Source organism: Pantherophis guttatus, chromosome 5, assembly GCF_059756535.1.
Source record: "Pantherophis guttatus breed Tessera chromosome 5, ASM5975653v1, whole genome shotgun sequence".
In the NCBI taxonomy this organism is placed as follows: Eukaryota; Metazoa; Chordata; class Lepidosauria; order Squamata; family Colubridae; genus Pantherophis; species Pantherophis guttatus.
In genome coordinates this window covers 18,876,194-18,890,318 of record NC_142067.1, presented here as the reverse complement: position 1 = coordinate 18,890,318, position 14,125 = coordinate 18,876,194, and the positions used below count along the sequence as shown (strand labels likewise).

General features: G+C 38.1%; 1 protein-coding gene across 5 annotated transcripts in view; it reads right to left on the bottom strand.

Moving 5' to 3' along the window:
• GRIA4 (glutamate ionotropic receptor AMPA type subunit 4) overlaps positions 1-14,125 on the bottom strand; it is a 281,742-nt gene that overhangs the window by 26,829 nt on the left and 240,788 nt on the right. For all 5 annotated transcript variants that reach the window (XR_015734379.1, XM_087894635.1, XM_060686217.2 and 2 more), the window contains exon 13: positions 12,063-12,310. Coding sequence is in view for 4 of the 5 variants with exons in the window: in XM_087894635.1 (XP_087750761.1) it covers positions 12,063-12,310 (248 nt within the window). In the remaining variant the exon portion in view is untranslated. The remainder of the gene's footprint in view (positions 1-12,062; positions 12,311-14,125) is intronic.

Below are 14,125 nucleotides of genomic sequence, written 5' to 3'. Positions count from 1 at the left end.
TAATGTCTCTTATTGTATATTGTTCATACTGTCTTTGGTGTAAGCCGCCCAGAGTCCTCGGAGAGTTGGGCGGCATAGAAATACGACTAATAAATAAATAATATATAAATAAATATGAGCCAGTGGTGCGTGCTGCAGCTGCCAAAAAAGCCAACACAGTCCTAGGCTGCATTAACAGAGAGATAGAATCAAGATCACATGAAGTGTTAATACCACTTTAAAATGCCTTGGTAAGGCCGCACTTGGAATATTGCATCCAGTTTTGGCTGCCACAATATAAAAAAAGATGTTGAGATTCTAGAAAGAGCGTAGAGAAAAGCAACAAAAGTGATTAGGGGACTGAAGGCTAAAACATACGAAGAATAGTTGCAGGAATTGGGTACGTCTAGTTTAATGAAAAGAACTAAAGTGACATGATAGCAGAGTTCCAATATCTGAGGGGTTACCATGAAGAACAGCACCTATTTTCCAAAGCACAGGACAAGAAGCAATGGATGGAAACTAATCAAGGAGAGAACCAGCCTAGAACTAAGGAGAAATTTCCTGACAGTTAGAACAATTAATCAGTGGAACAACTTGCCTCCAGAAGTTGTAGAAGCTACAGAACTGGAGGTTCTAAAGAAGAGATTGGACAACTAATTGTCTGAAATAGTATAGTTTCTTGCTTGAGCAGAGGGTTGGACTAGAAGACCTCCAAGATCCCTTCCAACTCTGTTATTCTGTTATTAGTGTTGGCCACTACTATTTTGGCAGCCTATTCCAAAGTTGTATGTCCACAATACTTTTGATCTAATAATCTTCCAAGATATCATGTTGCTTATCGCTATATGGGAATATATACCCAATTACATAAAACATCACACTGGAGCCTAATAGGCCGGCATTATTGAATATTCCCCCAAACATCTGCATTTTGCAATTTCTTCTAACATCCTATAATGGATAAATAATATACTTGAAACTACACAATAGAATAAAAAGATTCTGAAGCACTTATCTCTTTACATTTTCACCCTTAGGACTGAAAGATATATTACAATTCCTGCAAGTGTAGTAATTGCCATAGATATAATTGCATTTTATACCTTCTGCCAAGAGGCAAACAAGTTTTGTGCCATGGAACGAACACAGAAATTGCACCTGCTTTTATTTCTCTATGCATGTAAAGTGCTATTTTCTTTTTATATTTTGAACATACAGGTAATTCTTGTTTAGTGACTCATACAGCAACTGAAATGATGATGTTATGATGAATCCTAGGCTGCATTAACAGAGGGATCTTATCAAGATCACGAGAAGTGCTACTACCATTTTATAATGCCTTGGTAAAACCACACATGGAATACTGCATCCAATTTTGCTCACCACAATATAAAAAAGGTATTGAGATTCTGGAAAGAGTGCAGAGAAGACCAACAAAGATGATCGGGGGGGACTGAAGGATAAAATATATGAAGAAGGTTGCAGGAATTAGGTATGTCTAGTCTAGAGAAAAGAAGAGCTAGGAATACATGTTAGCAGTGTTCCAATGTTTGAGGGGCTGCCACAAAGAACAGAGAGGTCAACCTATTTTCCAAAGCACCAGAAGGCAGGACAAGAAACAATGGATGGAAACTGAACAAAGAGAGAAGCAACCTAGAACTAAAGAGAAATTTCCTGACAATAAGAACAATCAACCAATGGAACAGCCTGCCTTCAGAAGTAGTGGGTGCTCCAACACTGGAGGCTTTTAAGAAGAGATTGGACAGTCACTTGTCTAAAATAGTACAGGGTCCCCTGCTTAAGCAGGGAGTTGGACTAGAAGACCTCCAAGGTCCCTTCCAATGATGTTATTCTATATTGTGATGAAAAAATAACTTTGCAAACCATCCACACATTTATGACCTTTGCAAGTTTGTAAAGCAAAGTTGAAGTAACACCATAAGCACAGTCTCAGTTTCACTTAGCAACCGCTTTGCTCAACAACTAGTCTCAATTGTAGTTGCTAAATGAGGACTACCTGTAAATTTAAATAATATTTTGTATTGGCAATGATAAAAATGTAATATGCCTGACTGCTCTAATTCTGTCTAATAGTTGCCTAAGACATATGTATACCATTGGATCTACTGATTTCATGGGTTTGTGTTATGTATGTGCATGATTAACATACACGGTACCTATAGTAACAGCTGCTCAATATCAAATAAATAATTATCTTTATTATGATACTGGTCAGCATCATATACAATTTTGTGAAAAGGTTACAGAGTCTAGGTTAAAGTACATAAACATTTTCTAGATAAGTTCATAGAAATAAAACTGTTGAAACCAAAATGAAGTAAAACACTTGTGAGCATGATATTATCCTCCTGTTCATGCTTCTAGGTAGCCTCAGCTTTATGATTCTCACTTAAAATGAAAAATAATCTCAAAAGGCTACGTGCTCAATCTTTGGAGGAGGGGCATTGTTTGTTTGTTTTGCAGCATATCAGGAATGGGACAACTCGCTGCAGCCAGCTTGCCATGGTCAACTCACCATGGCCAATTCGCCATAGAATAACTTGCTATGGGACAATGCAACAATTCAATTATTTGAAATAATCTTTAAAAAGATTTTAATTTTTGTCATTCACATTTCATTGTGTCGCTCCTTTGGCATCCTTTCTTTAATGATTCTATTCCAGGGGTGGGCTGCTGGGGGTTCACAGGGATTCAGGAGAACCTCTAGCTAAAATTCTGTGCAGTTCAGAGAACCCCCAAATCCCTCTCCTGCCTGGCCCCACCCACCCTGCCCCGCCCCTCCAAGGAGTCCCCATGCGGCTCGTTTTGGTTGCAGGTAAGTGCAGGGCACGGGGGGAGGCTCGGGGAGGGCAAAAAATGGGTCTACCGGAAGTTTGGGACCGTTTCCAGCCTTCAGAGGGCCTCCGCAAAAATGCCCCCCCCAGCTGTAGTGCAGGAGGCCGACTAGGCCACACCCACCATGGCCATGACCACCCAGCAACAGGGCAGAGAACCCCTCGCTAAAATTTTTGAAGCCCACCCCTGTTCTATTCCACTATTTCTTCAACATTAGTATAACTCTTGTCCCTCAGTGAGTTTCTGTGGTGAGTTGGCTGCAGCGAATTGTCTGTTATCTGCTGCCCCTTGCAAAGCTAGATAAACTTCAGAGAGCCTCCTTTAATTCTAATGTTGTCTGTGGTAGAACCTCTACATTGTCAGCATAGAGTATCACTGCTCTTAACCTGCCTGCAATATTTGGCTGGGGAAAGGCTGCTTTTATCAGGTAAATGACTACAGAATTTTATCTAGAAATGGAATAATAGCAGGGCAAGATGCAGCCTTGTTTAATTCTCTTAAACCGAGGAGTTCTTCAGTCAGAGAACTGCCCTTCCACCTTCCACATCTTAAATCTTAAAATTGGAATTGTCTTACATCTTATAGATAAAAATAAGCCGTCATTGATTTCTGAAGTCTTCCCACAATTTGCTTCTTGCGATACTATCAGCTGCTTGCTTAAAATCAGTAAATAGCACAAGGTAGGTTTTGCTATATATTTCTCCATTTAAGAACTCAGCATGAATCCTAGCACTATGAATCCTAGTACTAGGATATACTGCTTCATAATGTTTTACAGCCCTCTCTAAGTGGTTTACAGAGACAGTATATGGCCCCCAACAATCTGGGTCTTCATTTTACCTTGAAAGGTTGGAAGGCTGAGTCAATCTTGAACCTGGTGAGATTCGAACTGCCAAACTGCTGGCAGCCAGTGATCAGCAGAAGTAGCCTGCAGTACTGGACTCTAACCACTGCGCCACCGCGGCTCATTGTATTCTATTGTATTTCTGTCTTCCCTGAAGCCTACTTCGTGGAATATTTCCTGTCTACATTCAGTTTGTAATTTCCGGTGTTGGTATCTTACTTTTAACTGTAAGCTATACATTATAATTTACTGATAGTATTTTAATAGATTGATAATTATCAGGGAGACCTTTCCTTTCCTTCTTAAAGGTTGACACTACGTATGTCAATAGATTTGGAAACAAAGGTCACAAGGATTACAGGAAGGCTGTTTTAATGTTGTAGGTTATAATATACAGAATCTTAAAAGCCTGATCTGTTTCCAATGATGTCAACAGAATCACAATATGGTTATTTTGATTTCTTTCTGAAACTGCTCCTCTTCCCCAGAATTGAGTTCACGTTTATCTTCCCTGCATACTTACACCAATGTTATCTCCACATGTCTCTACGTCTACTTCAGTAAATACATAGACCAAAGTTGGGTATCACTGTCTAAATTGTTTTTAATTAAGCCTGGAGAAATCATGTATATTTCTAATGCATTTCTCAATTTCAGCTGATCAATTTCTTTATCAATTTGAGGTTGCACTGAAGACAGTACAGAAGTCCAAAATTGTTCTTTTTTCAAGGCAGCAATTAAATTGGTCTTGTTGCATAAAGTTCACAGAAAAATTCTTGGCAGATATCAAACTCCCACGTAGAAGTGTTGCTTGATATATCTGTTGATTCCATATGCCATTATATCATCTCTAGTCAGCTGTTTATATAAAAAGAATTGCACTGTAAAACTATCTGGACTGATACTTCCATGGGGTTCTGTTTTGGGGATAATTGATGACCAAATCTCTCTTGGCATTAACACGAGGCATTACATGGTCACACCATGAATTTAAACACAGGGCCCTTAATTCTTAATTGACTTTTCTAGTGACTACCAATCGTTGGAGATGTTATACCAAATTATTTGCTCTGCAGTGGTTTTCTATAATAAATGAACTAATGTACCTAATTTACTCTGAGCTAAATCTCCCTCTCGTTAAAAACATGGATTTTATTTGTCTATCTGAAACAGGGCTCTAACTTCCATTTTCATTTCAAGCTGTACGTCCTTTAATTCCAAGAAAAATGATAGGTGATGACTATCAAAATAATAATTGACCATAATCTACAGTATATAGGAACTGCAATGACATAAAGAAACGAACAACATACTCCAAAGGCTAATGTCTTCCCAATATGCATATTCTCCCGGATAACCCTTTCATGGAATTTAGGAACAACAGCTCCAAACTATTATATGCCTTAGTGTTCAGGCCTCCATAATTAATTGTTGAGTCTTTAAAACCACACTTCAATAGATTGGTTAGATTAGGGAGGCACTTATGGAATATTGTGTAGAAAACCTCATCCTTTTGATCTATTCTGGCATTAAAACTACCTTCAACAATTTCATTGCACCTGATTTTCATAGGCTTTTGGGTCTTACAGCCCAAGCAAGGATTTGATGAAACTTCTACAATCTCCAGTTCTTATTTCATAAAGTATGAGGTGCGAAGTAAAACATCAGAGCTGGGTAGCAAAAAGAGCCAAATAGCTAGGATTTGTCAACTTTTCCTATCTTAACATAAATTAAGGAAGCACCATATAATTTATATTAGGCTGATCTATAAGCCTATATTCCATTGTGATTCTTCTAATATTTTTGTCCCAGTTCATCTCAGAATAGGTAGAAGAGTCTCAAGATTACTGGTAAGGAGGGCTCAGCAGACATTTTTGTCATTTTAAATTAGGGTAGAGCAGGGATGTCAAACTCGCAGCCCGCGGACTGGATGCATGACGCACGGACATGCCCACCCCCATTTTAGCGAAGGGAAAAAAAGTCACAATAAGTCACATGACCAACGTAATTTTGACACCCTTGGGGGAGAGAGAACAGGAATAGGTAGAAATTCATAGAGGAAATACTTTTCAGTTATGTATTTTAGATTGCCCCAATGGGGAAAACCATCTAAAATTTCTAATAATTTTCTCCTCACATTTCCTGAATTACAAACACAATTTAAATTGGCAGTAATGAATGAACAATCTTAGCTGTATGCAATGGCGGGATTCAAATTTTTCCACTACCGGTTCTGTAGGCGTGGCTTGGTGGGGCGGTACCTTGTTGTGAGTGACATCGAGTTGGCCATTCCCACTCAGTCACATGACCCCCACCAAACCACGCCACCAAGCCATGCCCACAGAATCCGGTAGGAAAAAAAAATTGAACTTACACCTATTGCAGCCTTTCTACCCATTTTCTGCCCATGGTCCGAGGTGGCTAAACTTAGAATCTGTCAAAGGCCTCCTCCTGCATGCTGCCCGCTCTCCCTTCACCATGCATTTCCCCTCCTTCAGAGGCCCCGGCTCTTACTCAATCTCCCCGCTTCCTCCCCCACAACTGCCTCTTTCTTTGTCCCGCGACCTTACCTTTTTCCTGAGGCTGGCTGCCAGGTGGTATTTACTGGTTCGGTGAACCAGTTAAAATTGCAGCTACCGATTTGCCCGAACGAGTCCGAACCGGCTGAATACCACCTCTGGCTGTATGTAATATGGTCTGTCTCTTTTTTTCTCTCTCCTCTCTCTCTCACACACACAATTAGAGCCACCAGGACCATATACAGCAATGCAGATTTCTTTCTTCTTAAATAATTGGGATTAGAATGAACGAACCTGACTACTAAAACAATCTGGAGACGCAACAGTACAAGCTGCACAGTACCTAAACAAATAACTATTTTGTATTTATTTAGTAAAAAGCAAAATTGTACAGAAGTAATTCCAAAAGTGCTTAGAGAGGTCCAAGGATGCAGAATGTCCATGGAATACAAGGATATTTACACCCTCAAGATTGGCTATCATAGACACTCTACTGCGAAGCAGAATAAATGACCTTAGCAGAATCTCCTTCTCATAAATTGTCAAATGACTCACTATAAAATTACTGCAAACTATCAAACCACACTATTTCTGGTTAAAGAACCGTTCTCATAAGAATGAAGCAATTCACAATAGGGCACTGGATGAAGTACAGTGGGGTAGTTCAATGTAAAAACAAGATATATTTCTAACTCTTTATTATCCTATAGTTTTGGGGATAAAAAACATCCTTCCTTACGCCAAGCCAAACTGTTTTTTTTTTTAATCATGAGAAATTTTCTTTGTAATAATAAAACAATACATAGCAGCAAAAATCCTGAGCCTACGCCATTAGTTACCAATTATTATCACCCAAATGTTCGCATTTGCTTGACACTTTTCCATGTATAACAATGTTTTCGTTGGCTTTGTGCTGGAAATCTAGCTTTACTGAATTTAGGAACTTCTCATACATCTTTATAATCTAAATCACTGCTTCCAGTTACCAAAATTCCAAGAGATTCACAATTCTCTCTACTTCCTCTAAAGAATTTGTCTTCATTTTATCAGAATTATTGATGATGAAGAATGTCTATGAAGCTGAGGAGGGAAACTACAGAGAAATAGAGAAAATGAATGGCTGTGCCCTGAAGCAATGAGGAAAATTGTCCAAACCTGATCCAATCGTTACACTACTTAATGTTCTACAGAAAAACCTTCAGTAAATATATGGACAATTTATTCTTGAATTCAGAAAATGATGCATGTCCTACACTGCAAATGATACCCGAGTTGCATTTACAGAACACAAGCAACTTTGTTACTGCATTAACCCATTTTTCTGTGTTTTCTGGGTTTTTTGAATACTGTTTTTGCATTGACATAATATATTGAATAATGAATCTGCAAAGAGGCAAATCTGCATAACCGAAAAACTCCTGATCAAATGTAAATCTAACCAAACTTGGCATACTTTATCAATGAAGATGCTAGATCTTCAACTGAGCTGGGAAAACATACATTATGCTGTCATTGTTTGTACTAAATTATTGCAGGTGAGAGTAACAGATGGTCTGCAGTCACAATGTGTGATAATTTTCAGTTCTCCTCATTAAAAGATGGACTGTGGGAGCTGTGAAGTCTGGGGGTGGTGGAAGACTTACTTATTAGAGGCTTGGCAGAAGGGACAGACAACACAATCAGTTGTCCTCTCCTTTGCCTTCCACTGCTGGTCCCTTGTTGCATCACTTGTATTAGGCAACACCATAGACATCTATGGAGATTCTCAGTCATCCAGGTCATGGTTGTCTCAAAGGTGCTTTTTCAAGAGGCAACTGGGCTTTCTGGTTTTTCTTTGAAGACATTTCGCTTCTCATCCAAGAAGCTTCTTCATCTTCAAAGAATAACCAGAAAGTCCAGTTGCCTCTTGAAAAAGCACCTTTGGAACAGCATAGCATCTTAGACAGTTTCAAGAGAACAGCATTGGCCCAGAGGTACTTTTTCAGGAGGCAACTGGACTTCCTTGTTTTTTCTTTTGAAGATGTTTCACTTCTCATCCAAGAAGAACTGGAAAAAATCATGAAATATCGCGACCTGGCCATTGAAACTACATGGCTATGGATGAAACATGTAACAGTGATACCCATTGTCACCGGGACACTTGATACCATGTCCAAGAATTTTATAAGATACATCAACAAATTGGAGCTTCCTGCAATATCACCAGCGGAACTGCAAAAAACTGCGCTACTTGGAACATCGTACATCTTAAGAAGGTACTTGGTTGATACCTAGGACGCTGGCAGCAACCCGTATCAACCATTAGCACCAGTCAATGGTATTTGTGATGCATTTTTGAACGTTCAGTTGACTGAGTTTCATGTTTAATGAATAAAGTAATAATAATAATAATAATCTTTATTGTCACTGCACAACAGATGTACAATGAGATTGGTGGAGCTCCCTCAGTGCACCCTCCCCCAACACAATGCAACTCACAGTGAAGACAGAAAATTCCTAACCCAATAAATCATATTAACAAAACACCCAGTCCTATTGTACCAGTGTGAACATGTTACACGTTGCATCGGCCCTGCAAGTCCATCGTACTACATAGTTATGATGTTATTTCGCATTCAGGAGTCTGACAGCCCACAGATAAAAACTGTTCTTCACCCTTTTTGTGTGGCTGGCTATGCTTCTATATCTCCTTCCCGATGGTAGGAGGGTAAAGAAGTGCTGACCAGGGTGTGAGTTGTCCCTGAGGATTTTCCTCACTCTTCTAAGGCAGTGAGCCCTAGCGATCTCGTCTAGTGAACAGCTGCTCAGGCATATTTCCAAGCCAACCCAAATTGGAGAATAGCCCTTCACCATCCAGTAAGCTCTCAAGGATCTCTCTCTCTCTCTCTCTCTCTCTCTCTCCCCCCTCCCTGCCCGCTTCTCTCCTTCCAATTTCCTGAACCCACTCACAACTTCCTTTCATACCACCAAATGCCAACATATCATTAAGAATTCTATGCAAGGAGGAGAAAAAGAGCAGGACATCTGTCCCTTTACCCTGGAATGTCTACAGTTGTAATTTTGCAGAAGCAGGGATAAGAGCTTTTTCTTTCTCCGCTGTCTCTACTCTGCCAGGCCCAATGTTATACAGCACAACAGCAATCACATATGCTTGAGAAATATGGTTTCTTCAAAGGCTATTAATTTTGCAGAAGCCATTGAGAAAAATGGGCTATTTTCCAGGATCCAGTTGCAATCTGATTTGTTTTCTAGGAGCAGAGCCAAGTCTGAGAAAAGGAAGAATGAAGAAAACCCAGGATTGAAGAGGAAAGAGAAGAATATTTCAATTGCCACTACAGCCTCAAAGTATGGTTTCTAGATTTACTAAGGAATTTGTAATCTCTGGGTGGGCCTTTGGTTGGGTTGGAAGCCTCTCTCTTCATGAAGCTTCTATTTTTAAATATTTCTTTTTGTACTTTTTAATGTCCATCTGAATTTATCTGGCAATTTCCATAAACAATAAGTAATTAATAAGTAAATAATTCCCTCAACACTGTCAAACTATTTACTAAGTCTGCACTACTATTAATCTTCTCATCGTTCCTATCACCCATCTCCTTCCACATATGACTGTAACCTTGTTGCTTGTATTCTTACGATTTATATTGACTGTTTCCTAATATGATTAGATTGCTTATTTGTACCCTATGACTATCATTAAGTGTTGTATTTTATGATTCTTGACGGATATATCTTTTATTTTATGTACACTGAGAGCATATGCACCAAGACAAATTCCTTGTATGTCCAATCACACTTGGCCAATAAAGAGTTCTATTCTATTCTATTCTATTCTATTCTATTCTATTCTATTCTATTCTATTCTATTCTATTCTATTCTATTCTATTCTATTCTATTCTATTCTAATGCAGTGGGATTATATCACATATCTGCTTTAAACAAGTATCCTTGAGTCCTGCCGGGATGAAAATTGCATTGTGTGAACAATTTTATTGTGTCACGTTTTTCTTGCTTTGCATACATTAAACTGAGGGACTGTGGATTTTTTTGCAGCTGAACTATAAGAGAAATACTACATTTTTTTTTTGGTACCCTGAAATTGTCCACAGCTTTTTCAGCTGCCATTATTCAGAATGCTTTGTAGATTATTTCCTTTTTTAAATACAAATCAAAGGGTGGGGTGAAAGATTGTTTTTATCTGCAAATCAAATCAGCTTGCATATAAAAACAAATAGGTTCGGCATCATCTTAAATATGTTCTGTTCTAAGTAAGCCTCCTTTTCTTTCCAGTGGGACTTATTCTCAACCTCAAATTCATGCGCTCATTCTTATGAGAATAAATTACACTGAAGAGATTGGGATTTACTTCAGAATAAACTGAACTAGGGATTGCACTGCAATATATTTAATATTCTCATTTGGAAAAGTTTTTGTTTTTTTGTTTGAATGAATCTATATGCTATACTGATAATCCTTGACTTACAACCATTTATTTAGTGACTGTTCAAAGCTACTAGCACTGAAAAAGTGACTTTTGACTATTACAGCATCTCCATGATCATGTGTTCAAAATTCTGGTATTCGGCAATTGGCATGTATTTATAACTATTGTAGATCTATTGTAAATCTATCTATCTATCTATCTATCTATCTATCTATCTATCTATCTATCTATCTATCTATCTATCTATCTATCTATCTATCTATCATCTATCTATCTATCTATCTATCTATCTATCTATCTATCTATCTATCTATCTATTTATCTATCTATCCATCTACCTACCCACCCACCCATCCACCTACCTACCCATCCATCCATCCATCCATCCACCCACCCACCCACCCACCATCCATCTACCTACCTGTCCATCCATCCATCCATCCATCCGATCACCCATCTTACCCCAAGGTAACTCTGAGTGGTTGACAATATTAAAAAGATAAAATTTTACAAAACCTATACACAATAGTAGCTAAATAGAGTGGTAGTACTCAGCAGCTTTGAAACTCATCGAATTTGGTACCCAATGCATTTTGACGTGAAAATTTTGTCCTGGTACTCACCATTTGTTTGGTACTCAACACACAAGCTAGAACTTGTTGGTGACAGCTAACTTGTGATTCACTACATTATTCCTTATGGGAAAAATTTGTTCGGTGCTCATTTTTGGTACCCATCGTGCTTCCCAAAACCAATTAACGATAAGTACCAAGGTACACTGTAATAAAAAGATAAAGGCTACCTTCTGACAAGCAAAGTCAACGGGGAAGCCAGATTCACTGACCAACTGTGTTACTAACTTAACAACTGCTGTGATTCACTTAGCAACTGTGGCAAGAGAGTTTATAAAATGGGGCAAAACTCGCTTAACAACTGTTGTTTTAGCAAAAGAAATTTTGGGGTTCAATTGTGGTTGCAAGTCAAGGATTATCCCTACTTCAGTACTGCAATATTAAGAGCTTCAAATACTTCAAAGACCATTTTCAAAGTCCATAATTCCACAAGCAGTTCTAATGTGATTTCCCACTTTTTTAATGGAATTTTGCAGTTTTTGTCTTAAAAAGCCATTGTGCGTAAACATCAGGTCTTGGGCTTTTGTTTAAAAAAAGACTTGGAAGCAGTGTTGAGAGAGTATGGTTTTTATATGGCCTTGGCTGATACACACTGATTGTCACTATTTAATGGATTTTGCTATGAGCAACTGTTACCTCCTGGACGATCGAAAATATGAAATGGAGAAAAGAAAACAGAACATACCATGTCCACAGAAAAACACAAAAAGAACTAGATCGGGGACATCAGGGAAGGTGGAATACTATAACAACACATTTTAGATTGTTATATTATTCCACCCACCTTAATGAAGAACCCTTTGGTGTGGCTACTCCGTAGCCTTTCGAATCCAGATTTCCGCCCACTTTCATGGTGTCACATGGCTTTCGCTGCTCAATGTATTCATTCATGGTGGATTCCAGGAGGAAGGCAAACTTGCCCTTGGACTTGCGGACACGGGCAACGCCCTCAGCTGTGGTCCTAGCGAAGACGGATGGGTCTGTTGTGCTCATGTATGCCCACATCTTTTCATATACCGCTATTTTAGATCTCTGAAGGAAATTAAAAGGAGGTTAGATGCAACAAAGGAAGAAGAGCCTTGCAAAACCTGGTTGCTATCTCGAATAAAATCAAGAGTCATCTGGTTACTCCACCACAGGAAATAGGTCTCTTTGGATAGAAAGAGATGCTTTCATTGAAAGTAGACTGCAGTTTTGACAGGCATACAGCTAATAGATTTTAACTATTTTATGCCTGGTTCTTGAAGTCCTTTAAAGATATAATCCGGAAAAATCAGAAAAAAATATATATGAGTGCATACAACAGTAACTAGAAGTCAGAATTAATGGCAGTAAATCTATTGAGTACTAGGTGTACTTTCTGGAGCTAATAATTCAACACAAAGTAAAACATTTTATTCTAACTTTGGTTAGGAATAGAGTGAATTACTATTTTTGAAGATGCGATTTTTTTAAAAAAAAGTTGAATAGGCTATTAATCTCTATATAGCCTAAAAAAACTTCCTAGTGCAAGATTGTTCCCATTTCTTGATTATTTGCACACATATAAGAGGAAGTCTTTGGATTGCTTGCTTGGGATCAATAAATCCAAAGCCTGTAATTATTATATTGTTTTCAGTGTGATCCTACTTGCTTTTGTACATAAAGCAAGTCAAAGAATAACAAATAGTTGATATTCATGTCTGAACTGTCCAGCTGTATGCTTAAAATATTTGTTTGATGGACTAGCTTCAGAGTACTTGTTAATAGTCTACTTATGACATTTCTATATCTAGCTCTGATTTCCATAGTGAATGGAACAAAAAGTAATGTTGGGATCCCCATAAATAAAAATATTTTTAATATAAACAATTGAATGTATTAAATATAATTGTATTTGAGCTTACCCTGTTTCTGCTTTAAAAGATCATTGCAGAAATATATGACAGCATCCACAATAATACTGAAATAACTGTCATAAAATAACCATCTACCTGTATCATAATTAATCTGCTATTACTATGGATTCTACCCCTTTCTTTTGAAATAGCTATCACATTACACTATCTATTACTACAATGTTAAATTAAAAAAAACTTATGAAATTATTTATTTATCTATCAAATTTATATAGGAGCTCATTTCACAAAATGCAGGTGGCTATACTGAAATTGTTCAAGTAAGAGATAAAAGAAAGAGATACCCTTTACAAAAATGAGACAAATTGGTATAATCTACCTAGAAACTTTTTTTATGACCCATTTAATTTATTGTTAAGAGACTTTATGTCAGGTCCCATAGTTCTCTATTGAGATGCTGCCATTCTGGTGGGAGGCTGGGGGGGGGGATTCTTTGCACAGGGTTTCTTTGCTTTCATTTGCTTTGTTTTGCTGCACCTTGTGGGAAATAGGGAGGTGGGGGGAGGAATGTGCCTCAGATCATGTTAGGGAGGGGGAGAAAAATGTGCTTTGAGTGATACTGAAGCTCCTGGGAGTTGACCCAAAGTTCTCAAACATCTTCACACCTTGGGATTGGCTTGATGTTGAACTGGACTGGAGGGGCTTTGCTTGTAGCAGTTTAACCAAACGCTTTGAGCGGGAAGCTTCAGATCCTGCCTACATTTCCTTTGCTATCACTGTCTTTCAATAAAAGTTCATTTTGAAATGATAATCGTTTCAAGAGTGCTGCTTTCTTGAGAAGACTGGAGAGGCAGGACCTTACACCTTAATACCCCGGTAAGTATAATTTCATTGTAGTTCCCTTTTTCAGTGGAGAACACATTAAATATCAACAGACATTTGTCTGGATCTTATATATATATATATATAGGATCTATCTAAGCATATGGTCTTGTATGCAAACAATAGA